We start from the raw sequence: 15,725 nt of genomic DNA, 5'->3' as shown, positions 1-15,725 counted from the left end.
GGATTACTTGACTCTTATAGGCCTTGTAACGTATACTCGTGCAGCAATCTCTTACTTCCTGGCCTCTGAGATAATGTGTAGGTAATTGTAAATATTTATTCGGTTCACGAATGCTTTATTCAATTCCAAAATAAAGCAAAAGGAAAACAACATTCTAATTTAAATAAAAGCCTTGCCAGGACGTCCAAAGTTCAACGTGTTAAACTTAATGAACTCCTGACTGTGTACCTAATGTCCGCACTGCCTTTTCCAGAGAACATTTACATACACGTTGAAATTTAATTTAGATACAGGTAGCTACGACCTTTATGATTACCTAAGTAACATTTAATTCGGGTCAACGACGTTATGTTTCAACTTTGATATTTATGCCCTAGTGCTACTTAGTACTATTTGTCCGTATGTGAGATTTTTTGGTCGAGCTATAACATTTGAAATAAATATTAAATCTGTACAAATGTTTATTTACAAACCGAAAATAAACACTTTATGGGCCTTTGCCCTACAGTGGTACGATAATGGTTGAAAATTTTTTAAAAATCATGTAGATAGAAACAACCTGAAAGCACTAAACAGACGGATGGAAGATGGAAAACCATGGATATTCATGACGTCCAAGTACAATTGTTTAAAACAATTTTTGTATTGTGTTCCCATACTTAGTCATGACTTTCTTGATTTTCAAAAGGGCAAAGGGGAGATGATGACCTACTGGCTGGACGGCAGGACAGGGCCGTCGCCAGCGAGACCCACGTCGACCTCCTTAGACTACACGCCCAGCTTCTTAGCCAGGATTCATTCCCAGGGCCGAACTTCGCCTCGATACCGACCCGCTTCAGAGTTGAAGAATCCACAATATTAAAATAATGTTGAACTCGAATTTTAAAAAAATGTGCTTATATCATTTTAAAAAATTCTTCATTGATAGTCATACACTGAAAAAAAAAAGTGAAAATATGACTTGATTTCATCTGAGCCTATCACGCATAAAAATATTGCTTACTTAAAATTGTGTTAAGTAATTAATTTATTAGGTCATATCTCAGCAGAATATCGTAAAGATTTAAAGTTTACTTACCTTGATATATTAAACTGTTTAATTTATATTACATCTATTGATTTATAATTAATTAATAGTAAGACGTATTATATGTATGCTAGTACATACAGGTTATTATATATTATGATGTGACGTTATACAGAGTGTGTACAAATGGTTCTGAAGGTTGAACTTTAGGAAAAAAGTAGTTACACACGGCGACTTTAGCAGCGATGCAATCGCGTGTTTGTGAAACGCGCGATTGCATCACTACCTACACTTGCTATTTATAGGCGATTACATCGATGCAAACGCGCGACTGCATCGATACAAACGCGCGACTGATCGCACGCTTACATTGCGTTTGCGTCGCTGCTTGAACTCGCGCGCGTGTGTAAAAGTAGGAGAAGCGACTGTATCGCTGCTAAAAGTCGCCATGTGTAACTGCTCATAGTGCTGTAAGTAGTCGACTACAAAACTTACAGTAGTCTGTTTGGTATATTTAATAGGATACGTGATTAAATAAAACAAAAATAATGTAAAAAATATATACATTTTTGTTTCATCGCCTTATTAACTTTATTCTTATTTTAATATTTGTGTTGTCCCCTTTTTATCACTGTAATTAGATGCCCTTTATGTATAAACAATCGTAAGATTTTAAAGTAGAGCTCCTTGTGAAAGAGTTCGTCAATGGCATTATAAAAAAATCTTAGAAGACACTTGTATGCAACTCCGAAGTATTTATGTCGTAGGATCGCGTATTCCTTCGCTGCTGTCAAATAAACATTAGCCCCCCTTCTTTAGTTTATTTCAGAGACTCATACTTGATTTTCGCCACTACAATACGAACTTGAATATTTTTATCGTGAAATTACGGTATTCGCTCTCCTATGACGCCTTATCTAGATTCATAATGAAGATGCATAGACACGATGAATACCTCCTTACTACTAACTCATAATAAATATGTACATCATAAACCTACATAATTAGGGCACCTTCAAATTAAACGTAGAAGCGCTGCAGCAGCGCGTCTGTGGCACTTCTGCCGTGCCACTACTACTTTTCATACAACATCTAGTCTGCAAAAGGAGCGCGCGCATGACGCGACTGTCTTGCTTCAGTTACATTATTAATGTATGAAACACAATTACTGTATGCAAATTGGGCTGTAGCGCCAAAGTCGCGCCACAGTAGCGCTTCTACAAGCGTCTAATTTGCAGCGTCCTTAGGTAACTTACCTATACCTGAGTTATATGCGCTTATATACGTACTTTTTTGGACACAATCTGAGTATCATATGCACTCATTTAGAAAACCTATAAATGTTAGACTAACAACTAGGTATTTAGAATCATCTAAATATTTTGTACTCGAATTTGAATGAAGTAAATTATAGATGTTGAACAAACCGTGAATTGTTTTTTTCTTACCACTTCAACTTCTACAGTCAAGACTACCTACTTCAAGTTCAATAGGTACTTAAGATTTAAATTAAACTCTACGCCGTTAACGATAGGAACGTTCTAAGTCTGAAATGGCAACAATAAAACATATTCTTATAACATTTAATATTTTAATTGAAACCAGATTATATAACAGCGCACGTAATATAATTTAAATTTACAATGAAGCTTTTCACGATCTTTACGAATAATACGTAACTTCTGGGGTAACAAAATATAAACAAGACATGATATTGTACATACCTACAGTGCCTTATGGCACTGATTTCAGCGCAGCTGTCATAAAAATGGAGCTCTCGTTGAGGCCTTTCTAATTTATTGTTTAAACTTACCACAACTTGATGCAACACCTACGAAAGCAGACCTTAATACCATTTAGATTTGGTAGTCTGGGTAGCTTCATAATTTACTACTTCATTTTTAAACTGTCTCCGTGGCCGAACAGAGGTCGCGTGCCGGGAGAAATATTTATATGACCTACATATGTATTTCTTGCTATGTGGGGTGGGACTTCCCCTTAGAGGATGGAAAGAAATCTAAGGACTTCCCTAGTGCGGAGCTATGAGTGTGTGATTTATTAATTTTTACTATAAAACAACAGCAACTTCAACAGAGTGAAAAGGAACTGTTAGGCAACATGTTGGCCGTAATTTTTTAATCCACATTATTAGCCATTATAATTTGATGTGTCAGATGTCTGTTGGGTAATTTTCCCAAAAATTTCAAATAGTGGAAATATTTCCGGAAAAACTACTGAAAAAGTGGAGAAATTGAAAAATAATAGGGGTTAAAGTATGAAATTGCCGATTTGTACTGAAAATCTAAATTGTTTATTTTTTAAATTTTTAACAAATTTATTTAATCAAAATAGTTGCCATTATTATCTATACATTGCTGCCATCTAATGGGAAGGTTATTAATGCCTTTGCGATAGAACTCCGACGATCTAGACTGCACAAACTGTGTGAAAGCATTTTGTACTGCCTCCTGGGAAGAAAACTTCTTGTCACGTAGATAATTGTCCAAATCACGAAAAAAATGGTAGTCCGTTGGAGCAAGGTCTGGTGAATACGGAGGATGACGAATGGTTTCTAACTGCAGTTCCTGAAGGGTCAAAATGGTTTCTCGTGCTGTGTGAGGTCTCGCGTTGTCGTGGAGCAATAATGGTGAAGATCGATTCATGAGTCGGGGCTGTTTTACTGCTAGTTTTGTCAACATGGTTCGGAGTTCGGCACAATAGACATCTGCCGTTATTGCTTGACCAGATCGGAGAAAACTATAGTGAATAACACCATGCTGAGACCACCAAACAGTTATCATTACCTTTTTATTGGTAAGTTTTGCTTTAGGACACTGTTGTGGCATTTGACCTGGGGTCAGCCAATTACATTTTTCTTTTCCGGTTATCATAAAGAATCCACTTTTCATCACATGTTACAATTCGATCCAATATTCCTTCATTTCTGTACCGGTTCAACAAGGCAACACAAGTTTCAACACGCGTTTCTTTCTGCAGATCAGTCAAATCATGAGGCACCCATTTTTCGTATTTTTTTATTTTATTGATTTGACGCAAGTGAGTCAATATTGTGTGAGTAAATTTTTTTCATGACCCTACTTTGTAATTTTTGCCCTACACTCGGTTACAATATGTTGATACAATGACTGATATGTATACTGACATTGTCACTATACTGTACTATACCACTGCACTTGAATGAAACTGGCATACCAGCGGTATTAAAGTATATCTTTAATAGGTTGTGGTATCAAAGATTGGAAGTAGAGCCGCGATGAAACTTTAACATTTGTTCAACTTTACAAACAACAGTGATTCTCATCTGGTATGATAATTCCGATACTTAGCACTTGCAGGGCTAACACAATAGGACGCGACTAGGGATTTCTGTACGAGATTAACAGTATCTCGCGCTTTATGTCGCTCTCGCGCAAGTCGCGCTCGGTCGTGCTAGCCCACAGACATATATTTAGATATATGTCTGTGTGCTAGCCCTACTGAAAGATGCGTGTGCGTCAGCGGTAATACGTGCTCAGCACCATCTAAAACTTAGCTCACATTTACTACATACATATTTCTTCAATTGTTAACGTTCCTAGAAACATGACACAAATTATAATGACGACCTAATGGATTACGTAAATGCATCGAGTATATAACCAGAAATAATAATAATAATAATAATAATAACGCTCACACTCAACATAGCCCCGCACTAGGGAAACCCTGTGTCGCGGGTGCCATGGACACACACATAGACAGCCACAAATTACACCCAAACTCACGAGAGAAATAAATGTAGGCCATACAAATATTTCTCCCGGCCCGGGAATCGAACCTGGGACCTCTGCGTGGCAGTCCGGCATGGTAACCGTTCGGCCACGGAGGCAGTTTATAGAGACGAAATAAGGGCCATATATTCCTGGTAATACATTAGCGATACAGCTCTTTTAAATATCAACTCTCGTTCGCACTGAAATATAGACAAGCCAACTACTGACCTGTGTGAACGTCTCCGTATATTCCAAAAAATATTCTGTATTTATTGTAATAAAGATAACATCTCTAACAATGCCGTGCTGTTCTATTCGGTGGTGTGGGAAAAACAGCAAAACATCTAATTACAAAACAAACGGAATCACATTTCATCGGTAATTAAATATCACAATTCAATGCCAGCCTTGTCGATTTTATTTTTGCTAACATACTTCGTAAACGTGCGCACACTGACAAGGTGAGGCGGCGGAAATTTCTAATCTGTGTTCTGACAGCGGTGGCATGATCATGATTGATTTTTGTGCCCGATTTCGGTGAACGTCCCAGCTGTTTGTGTGCAGCATCTGCATTGCGCTTGCCTGAACTTAATGCACTTATATAAAATTAATAGTACATCCTAGCTCTCGTCCCGGCCATATTTTATTCACCATGTCGATCAGTATTGACGAAAGGTGTGTATTTTCTCGTTACATTTGTGATAATGCTTATTTAGAGTATTTTTTAGCTGTTTATTTTTATTATCTCTATGCTATAGGGTCACCGACGAGGTGGAGGCTTTGCAAGCCATTTTGATGGACGACGTGAAAATAAAAATGGTGGACGGGGTCCCGGAGATCATCGAAACCATCGTCCATCCATCGACTGGGGATAACACAGATCAACAGTTCGTCTGTGTGACCCTTGAGGTGAAACTGACTCCGGGCTACCCTGAGAAAAGCCCTGAAGTGTTCCTCAGGAATCCAAGAGGTCTAGATGACGACATATTGGACGAAATCAAAAAGCAGGTGAAGCAAAAGTTAGAGGAGTGTCTTGGACAACCTGTAGTCTTTGAACTCATTGGGGTAAGCTTATCTTCTTTTTACCTTTATATGCAGATTTAATAATGCTGAGTGACACACAGACACACTTAATACAATACAAAGTAAAGGCTGCTATACTTTTATAAATTCTGGCAGAAATCTCCAACTTAATAATGTTCAAAATTGCAACCCATCTCTGTGGTCAAATGGTTACCGTGCCGGACTGACACTTAGAGGTCCCAGGTTCGGTTCCCGGTCTGGAAGAAATATTTGTATGGCCTACATTTATTTCGTGGCAAGTTTGAGTGTCATTTATGGTTGTCTATGTGTGTATCCATGGTACCCATGACACAGGGTTTCCCTAGTGTGGGGCTATGTAGAGTGTGTGCATTATTATTATTATTATTTACTTTCTGTTACAGTGGTTAAGGCAGAATGGGATAAGTAACACTTTTGGTCAACAATGACTTATTTATTTATTTATAAATAAATAAATAAATAAAATGTTATTTATTTATTTATTTGCCTATCATGGTTATAAATAGTTACCTATCAGTAGTCCGAAATGACATTTTCCAGAAATAATGTTTGCTCAAATTTTCATAACCTCGGAAGTAATTTAGAGAGGAAAATGTTTTTTCTTTTAAACCTAACCTAACCGTACCTAATTGTGTCTTTGCGATCAACATCCAACATGTCCTGAAAGAACAAGGTTTGGTTTTAATTCGGTTTTCAGTGTAATGAAAATTTGAACAAAGTTTATTTAAAAAAAAGTTTGTGATAGGTTACCATGTGAAATATTAAATGAAGTTTTAGACTCAGAATGCGTTTGAATTCGTACACACAACACAACATGTCCGAAGGCTCGACACATATATGAATCTGTGCATAACCACTAGCAATTTAAAAAAATAATTATGGTGTTCCCCAATCATTATAACGTGTAACGGTTTGCACAAAAAAACAAGTAGGATTTATTTTTTATTTATTTCCACAAAATGTTTACAAAAATTACAATTACAAGTTATACAGCAACATCAGAAATACAATTACTTACAGAAAATGGAACAGGAAGTAGCAATTGACGACCCTGACTCTTGAATTTGGTAAAACCTGTATCTCAAGAGATAGAGGCACAATTGGATGGGTACCTAATATACATATGTAATATAGCAAACCATTTGAAAGGTGCAAAATAAAAATTAACTGAGGGGGAAACAATAATATGCTAATATTTAACTTAAGTTATGACAGATGTGTGTATATGAGAGTATGTGTGCGTGTGTGTGTGTGTGTGATGTGCTCTTTAGTCATATAATACTTGTGACATCTTGTTTGTGCAATAGAGTAATTTCATTTTCAAAATTGTTGGTTGACAATTGTTGTTGGTTTTAGATATATATTCAACATTTCAAAAAGTTACTACAGTATATATTACTTTTAGTTATTACGTATTTGTCAAAGTTGCCTAATATTTTCGAAAATTATTTATTTAAATCACCACCTACTATTTTCCCTTGTGTGTATTTTTGGCGAGAAATTGTGATAGTATGAATTGATAAATCACTTTGAGTTTCTCATCAACTAAAACACTACATTATTATAGAATAGTTTCTTTCAGGTGAAATTGTTTAGTAGTTTTTGTATAATCGTAATTTTTGTGAATATCTACCGCCATTACGTTATGCGAGGCTTCAGGTATACAAAGAATGACAGCTGTCAATAGAGTTAAGTAGAAATGATTTTAATTATGTACAAAAGATTTTTATTAGGAATAAACAAAATTAACAAACATACAATATGAATGAGCATAGAGTTTGCTCACATCTACATATAGGAGCCAAATCTAGGTAAATTGTATAGCACTCCTGGATTGATATAAAATGAAACACAAAAAACCATTTTCTTTTAAAGAAGTACTGTGCATGTTGCATACACTTTAGTATTTTTAATTATTTTTTATTGTTTTGATTGACGTGGGTTTTGTATTATATTTTGATTTTTTGGTTCGTGTTAAATTTATTCAATAAAATTTTGTGAACTTGCTTAGAAAACTACCAAATACACAATCATACAGTCCACTAGTTTTTTGCAGATTTCATTTTGATGGAAAGTGACAATGAGGTCAACAATCTAGCATACATACGTAAATAATAAACTTCCTATTTACTAGGAGGCCAATAATCTAAAAATAAATTATAAAAAAATTTACAAATATAAAATACTGACTGGAAGCTTGTTGCACAGTGAAGTCACTATTATGAAAGCTATATGTGGATGTATATATAAATAGGCCTTTGCTTATCTAAACTAATTTAAGCAAACTTGGTCTATTATTCTATACCAAGCTTGCTTTTAGTTCTTATATATATCCTATGATAGTACTTTGTAATCTACGTGAGCGAGAGCTAAGCTCGAAGCTAGTATGAATAGAAGGCATTATAGTCTAATAATGTAGGCAGTGCCATAAATAATATTTCATTTATACTTTCTAAAATTATAATATCATTATTATTACATAGGCTTTTCACTTTTATTCCAGTTGATACGTGAGAACCTGACCGAGAGCAACTTGCCTAGTGGGCAATGTGTCATTTGCCTTTACGGATTTGCTGAGGGCGACGTTTTCATAAAAACGCAGTGTTACCACTATTTTCACTCTCGCTGCCTCGCAAGCCATCTCATTGCTGGCAAGGAGAACTATGAGGAAGAAGTAGAGAAGCTGCCGCATTGGCAGAAGATCTCGGCTCCCCCTTACCAGGTAAGAAGGTTATCAGTCTGGAGATTAGAATATAAAAGGGTTACTTTGGGTGTTATCCGAAATTTTTACTATACAAAATAATACTGGAATTGTACTAATAAAAAAGTACTTATATTTTTTATTTATAGCAAACGTGCCCGGTATGTCGCAGCAATGTTCAATGCGATGTGGATGCTCTGAAGACTGCCCCGCCGTCTGTGGATTCCATCTCCGCCCCACCGTTCCGCTTGACTGCTGAACTCAAGGTACAGGAATCGTAATTCAGATTCCTAAGGTCTCATGCCTCCAAATTTTGTAATTTTATGGCCGCCAGGATCGTAAAGTGAGAGTTTATTGATGATCATAAAAATCGGATTTCACATTAAATTTAGTTTTGCTAGTTTTGTTAATTGAAACAGCAATAAATATCGTGCATAAAAACTAGCAACTTGTTGAGAGGGTAATGTGTTCCAGTATAGTAAATATTTATATACAAAATTCAGGAGGACGAATGGTCACTCCGTGGAAGAATGTGCGTAGTATATCTATACTTTCACGAAATAAGTGCGACTGGTAGTCCAGTTGGCATACTTAAACAACCCGCACTCTATCACAAGTTTCAATTATCCAAAGGTAAATTCATAGCATTTGCTGTCCTTGGTGTACAGCTCACCAAGGACAGCAAATGCTATGAATTTACATTTCTATTCATTGTAAACTGCTTAAAAGTGCAGAGTGAAAATCTTAACATCGCGTTTTATTGAACAGTCAACGCCATCTATTGGCATCGCTTCAAATTAACACTCCGCTTATAGTACTATAACTATAAAAATCTTTAAATAACATCGACTATGTGCTTATTGCTATCGTAAAATATTTTTATTTTTTTAGTTTATTTGTTTTATAAGATTCTCAAAAAGATCTGCAATAAGCACATAAAAAAATTTTGTTCGATGTTTGTATCAATAAAAATAATAATTTGTTTAGGCAAGTTACAAAATAAAAATATTACTAAAAGTTTACAATACAATGTATGTCTTTTTTTGTTTTTTTTATACTTAATACATGATATCCCAGGCTCTGCAGCTGAAGATGGCGGCGCTGTTGGCGCAGCAGGTTGCTAAAGGCGGCGTGGTCGGCGTCGGTGACACCGGCCCACCCCCGCTAACCATCACTACTCCCGCCGATCATGACGTACGTCTTTTTACTTTCATTTTTAAGTGTTAGGAATTCCTACCAAAAATGTAAATATAATATAAAAATATAAAAATAAATTTATCTGCTTCATATATGTCCATTTATGTTAATGATACTTTAAGCAACACTCAGTCTCATGGAAGAAAAAAAAACAATGGAAGTTCCCTAAGCCTCGATAACTATCAGAATCGCTGTCAAAACTCACACAATCACATGTTAAAGTCTATCAAATCTTGTTAATGATTGACCGTAAATTCTGCACTGTTAATATAATTTAAACTTTACCCAGTTGGCATATCGCTGAAAGTTCAATACCTGTTATTGCAAGATACGACGTTTTGATTTTATATTGAAATTTCATGCAATGTGCTGCCATCTAGCGGCTATAGTAGCTATTAGCTAAAACGCTACGAGACGACGAACGAATAACACCTATTAACATTCTCCAAAAAAAGACCACATTGAAGCGGTATAAGGTTTATACTTGCGTTTCTTAAAATAAAAAATCTAACATGGTAAACAATACCGATGCCATGGACAATATTACAGGTGCGTCATGTAGGGCAGGTATTTTTTCACGATTTTCGATGTTTTGCGTGAGATAATTAATTGTCACGACTCTAACATACAAACTACAAAGCGAAAATGGCGGACTGAGCTCAATACGTCGAGCTCCGCGTACTGTTGGCACACGTGCCACGCTTAATGAGCGCTTGTAGTGTATTTATTGTTCTGTGCTGTGTCTCTAGATTTGACAAGTAAAAGATGGTGTTATACATAATGTGAAATTCAATATTGAATAATAGTTAAACCTTCAAGGAAATGGAACTAAGAGATTTTGTTGAAACCAGCAATAGGATTGCTATTTTCTAATTAACTAAATTAGCTAAAACTAATGTATGCGGAGAATACGTTTGACATCACTGACTTCCAATTATTGACTATTTAATGGACAAAAATATACTTTAAAAAGTATCTATTCCATACAAAATTACTTACATTAATTACCACAATTTCACTGTACTTAATACTGTAATGAAAAGTTTTTCTTTTTTATTTTAAAATGTTAAGTTACTGCTATTTACATGATTTCGATACTTAATTTTTTGGACCTTTTCTGTTTTTATTTTGTGTTTGTTTCTTTATTTTTTTTCTTTGTGAATTTTGTATTCGTCTTTTTTATTTTTATTTTCGAATTTTGTTTTTTGTTTCTTTATTTTTTTTACTAAATTCGGAAAGCATAATTTTAGTAAATAAATATGGTTGTTTACAAAAATGACCAGAAAATAACCAAAAAATAAATTTGGTGTATTCTTCATTGGTATCGATTTGACAAATATTGCAGAATGTTTCACAAGCGTTTGACCCAAACATTTGCCAACGAAAACACTACTTGGTGTAGTGAAAGTGGCATTTTCACTTAAGTGGGTTATGTTGTTGGGTCTCTAGGCGGCTGCTAATGGGTCGTCGAGCTCCGCAGAGGGCGCCAAGGCAGCGGCCATTGTAGCCCCTCGACCGGCTCCGCCGCCAGCCGCCAGCGCCTCCGACGCCGCCGCCGCCGAGCCCACACGCCGCGTGCCATACAGGTAACACTTTTGAACCTGATTCAAAAACGAGAAATTTCTTAGTAGCAGACGAGCTCCTTGGGAAAGAGTTCGTCCAGGGAAGTACTACCGCCAAGCAGCTGCTGTAAGCATTAGTGCGTTCCGGTTTTCAAAGGTAAGTGTGCTGGTGAAATTACAGGCACATGGGACTTGTCAACTTATGTCTCAGAGTAACGGGCGCAGTGCTCCTCAGATCTTTGCGATTTAAAGTTCAGAATGCCATTGCTACTGTGGACAGGCGTGTCGCTTACCACCAGGCCCACGACTCGTTCGTCCCGTCACTTGATATCATAAAGATCGAGTTTTTTTTTCCGCGAGAACTTCAAATCTCTTACTGCAAAGTGATTTATTTTGATCAATACAGTGACCGCAAAGTGACTGCACACTTGAATGACATTTGATTTCTTCAGGGGCTTCAACCGCCGCGGCAAGCCTGGGCGTCGAGGCCGCGGCGCGGGCGCTGCGCGGTGACCCGCCGACAGACACGCAGCGCCCCCCATCGCTTAGCGCCCCTCCCCCCAGCCTCGCCCCACCCCCACACAACGCTATTGGCTGAAAACAGGTACTGCTTCCGAACTAGCCTCCAATACACTGACCTATTTGAGGTCAAGATATCAGGCTCATTACCATATTAGAAGTAAACAGTATTCACAAGGTAATGTTGAATTGGAAAGAATCCATTGGGTTCCGTTTCAACAGAAACTTTTCAATGGAAAGGCAAAGGAAGCTATTTTGCCGTGTGATCTTAACATGAGCTTTGATTCAAAAAGTGAGCGAGTGAGTTTGTCAGATACATTTGCGAAATGTCCAAATATGGGGAAAGCATCAAATATTTGCAATTTGAAACCTGATGTTGACATTGAAAGAAAAAAATCTGCAATCAGTCCAATATCACTTGATATTAAAAAACTGTTTCAAAGTAATTTTACAGATAACACAAAAAACACTAACGCGTCGGAAAACATTAGTAACGATGAGTTTATTAATGCAAAATCGGGCTATTTGAAATGTGCCATGAACAATGCGGCAACCTTGCGAACGACCATCTTACTCACCGCAACATTCTGTTGTACGGAAGAAAGCAGTACTGTTTTTTACCAATCGTTCTTAAGAAATAAGCGGATATATTTAAACACTCGGGTTTTACCACGGTATGTTTGTATGAATGATTGTAATGATAGTTATAAGGTTGTTAACATTCTTCAGAATGATAAAAAGATGGACTTTAGAGCGAGCACCTATGCGCCGAATGTACTAAACAAACAAACAGGGTACCGGATACCAAATCTTTCGAGACTGACGATATACCTAACAAAACTTTATCGTACAATACTTATCCCTATTCTATTCTTAAGTAACGACCATATCAAAACTCTTACTGTGCCAAATGGTTACGTTTTCTCGTTAGATATTTATTTTGATAGTTGTCTGTTGATCGTGCTGTGATTATGCGTCCTTTCAGGTGAACTATTTTCAGTTTTATTTAAATTGGTATGACAATTTGAAGTCCACAAAATCATTTTTGGCGTTCAATTCAGCAAAAATAGATTAAATTCTTTGCACTGCCTATCAAAGCATAGTCAGGACATTGACTTGGCGGTATATTCCGAGGAATTCTGTAGAGTTTATAGCGGTTACACACACCGACTTTTAGCAGCACATCTGCAGCGATTCAGTCGCGATGCAATCGCGCGGTTGAAACACGCGTTTGTATCGCTGCTAAAAGGCGGCATGTCTTTGTTTATTCAAGTCCAATTAGGACATTTAAAAACTTTTATTTCCTAACACAGGTCCCCCTCAGCTCAGGGCCCTGATATATTAGATTTTGCCGTCCAATTTGCCACTTCACTGAAAATGGTATCTGAAAGGATGGTTTCATAATTATGAATTCATCGTTTTGTATTTTTAACCCTAAAGACTTACCTTGTTGTTCATTCAAAGAGACTTTGTTGATAGCTAAAATTAAATTTTAAATTAAACATTCAGGGTTCCTAATTGTTAAGTGTCGTCAGTATAATAAATTTATTTTTATAAAAAATACACTCTTTAGTTTCCCTCTTTTATGAAGTATTTACACTTTATCTGTATTATATTTTAGCCACAAATCTAACTTAATACTATACTTACTCGAAAACAATAAAGAAAAATATAAAAAATAATCTATATGCCTTCTGACCTTCGGAGTATCCACCAAAGCGGAGATGAGAACAAGTGTGTTTAAAACAACCAATAGAACTTCGTAATTTGGTCGGCTTAGTCAAATTTCCTGTTGGTTATTTTGAACACACCTCTATAGTAATGGGACTTCGTCCGGTCTCGCCCTGTTTAGGCGCTGGTCCTCGCTCTAGCCATCCTTACAATATGCTTTGAGAACACTAACTGTCAAACAAGCCCGTCCCATTTACCAAATGTTTTTCTAGAAAGAGTAGTTGTCTATTTATTCATGTATTCATGTACAATGGACCACATCTGAACATATACAAACTGCCATAGTTGTTTGATAAAAATATTGCCTTACGACATTTACAAGTGACAGTTTGTATAGCTTTGTGCCAGATTGTATTATCCCTACATTTTGTAATATATCTTTTTACGTCTAAAGATGATGAAAACAACTTCACATGGTAAATAGGACGTACCGTGCCGTCAACATGTCCGTTATAGGTAAAAGAAAGTAACTTCCCGGTTGTAACCGTCAGATTAACTGGCACTGTTACTACCCATGACAGATAAGTTAGAAGTAGTGTTCAGTAAGTATGCTAGGAAAGTAGAAAAGCAAGGGTGGGGCGACACAACCAATTTTAACTAAATAAATAGTCTTCGATGTGAGATTACCTAGTCACTTAGTAATACAACATAAATATTTTAATCATTACATGTCTGTGTCAAACAAGATTGATTGAATTACTGCTCTTTCGGTTATCAGGCCCACTATCTATATTTCACCAAGTGTATTTCATTATTTTGTGTAAGCAGCTTTTAGATGTAAAAATATCTATATATTTTTGGTTGCTGTGACGTAGCATTCTTGGCTGCATTTTGGTGGATAAATGGTGGGGTCTTCAATAATTTATAGTCTGTATTTTTTGAGGGTGAAATAAAATGACAGTTAATTGCGCAAAAGTGTTGCCCGCTTGCAAGCAGGTAGTGATTGCAGTCGATAAAATATATTCTATCGACTATGGATTGAATGTTGGTTACGCGTATGAAATAAATTTGCGAACTAGTTTTATTATTCATCTTCAGCATATATTCGTCCTAATGCTGGGCACAGGTTCATTTGAAATGTTAGTTCTTGAAAATTCATTCATACACTAAATTTAGGAGTATGTGTTGTTAAAAATACAAATAGGAGACATTTTAAAGTTTCTCATTTTAATTTAATATAAATAATCAAATCCTCCAGTCGTTATTAAAATGTGTATGACGAAAGATTGATTTTGATAACAATAGACCAACTGTCAAAATAAGAATAAAGAATACAATAATGCAATTAGTAATTATTAGGACATCGTAACATGAAAACTAATAATTACGAACTGTGAACAGTTCAGACATTTTTGGCAAAATTTTACCCTCTTCCCTCCCTTCTATCGATAAAACTGTCGACGACAACTACATGACTATTTAAAATTTTACGAAACTGGTAAAAATACAAATGTCATTTCACTCTATCATCAAAAAAGACAGACTTATCGTTCACTAATTGTGACTGCTAAAGTGTCGCGCGTGTGTCACGGCGGTGGCGCTGCAACTGCGATTCTGAATATTGTATAAAAATTTATAGTGGCGCCGCTGCAGCACCACAGTGGCGCCATTACTGTAACAACGCTTCTATAAATTTCTAATTTGAGGCGCCCTAACCGTTGAACTTTAAATCCAGAACATTTTCAAAAATCAAACTATTAAGCAACTTGTACGACTTCTTCCTTAATCCAACAACAAAGATAACATACATATTCCAAACAAATACCAATTGTGAAATGCAAATAGCATGTCAAATCAACAACAATCCAAGTTCCTCTGCTCCAACTGTTTCGGTACCAAAAGATCCCTAGGGCTTAAGGAGAAACAGTTTCCTACACAAGTCCAACATACTCACATATAAAAAACGTTCAAGTGGAGTTTAATTTCAAAATAGCAATACCAATATTACACCATAAATATGTATACAGTTATCGTTCAAAAGTTTGTACTAAAAAAATTATGAAATATTATTTTCAAAGAAAATGTATACGTATACTTCACATTGTCGTTTATTTATATAAACAATTTCAAGAATGAAATTATCAACAAATAACAAATCATTAATTCCATAATTGAATATAACCAAAATGTATAGGATTTGACGTTTACGTTTT

The 15,725-nt window shown here is 36.0% G+C and overlaps 2 protein-coding genes across 2 annotated transcripts in view; both read left to right on the top strand.

Moving 5' to 3' along the window:
- Nucleotides 1-1,204, top strand: part of LOC113235629 — a 180,149-nt gene extending 178,945 nt beyond the window's left edge. Inside the window, exon 16 of the mRNA XM_026471411.1 lies at nucleotides 689-1,204. Within this exon, the coding sequence (XP_026327196.1) occupies nucleotides 689-862 (174 nt within the window). The 3' untranslated portion in view covers nucleotides 863-1,204. The remainder of the gene's footprint in view (nucleotides 1-688) is intronic.
- A 4,125-nt stretch (nucleotides 1,205-5,329) lies between these two features.
- Nucleotides 5,330-13,441, top strand: LOC113235656 (E3 ubiquitin-protein ligase RNF25). The gene is made up of 7 exons (XM_026471484.1): nucleotides 5,330-5,475; nucleotides 5,559-5,865; nucleotides 8,366-8,584; nucleotides 8,713-8,829; nucleotides 9,641-9,757; nucleotides 11,210-11,346; nucleotides 11,775-13,441. Exons 1-7 carry the CDS (start codon nucleotides 5,453-5,455, stop codon nucleotides 11,833-11,835), a joined length of 981 nt encoding a protein of 326 aa, XP_026327269.1. The 5' UTR covers nucleotides 5,330-5,452; the 3' UTR covers nucleotides 11,836-13,441.
- Nucleotides 13,442-15,725: the final 2,284 nt, after the last annotated feature.

Source organism: Hyposmocoma kahamanoa, unplaced genomic scaffold (assembly GCF_003589595.1).
Source record: "Hyposmocoma kahamanoa isolate Upper Pololo Valley unplaced genomic scaffold, ASM358959v1 88, whole genome shotgun sequence".
NCBI classification, from domain to species: domain Eukaryota; kingdom Metazoa; phylum Arthropoda; class Insecta; order Lepidoptera; family Cosmopterigidae; genus Hyposmocoma; species Hyposmocoma kahamanoa.
Note: the sequence above shows the minus strand (reverse complement) of the source record. Positions and strands in the feature narration are given on the sequence as shown.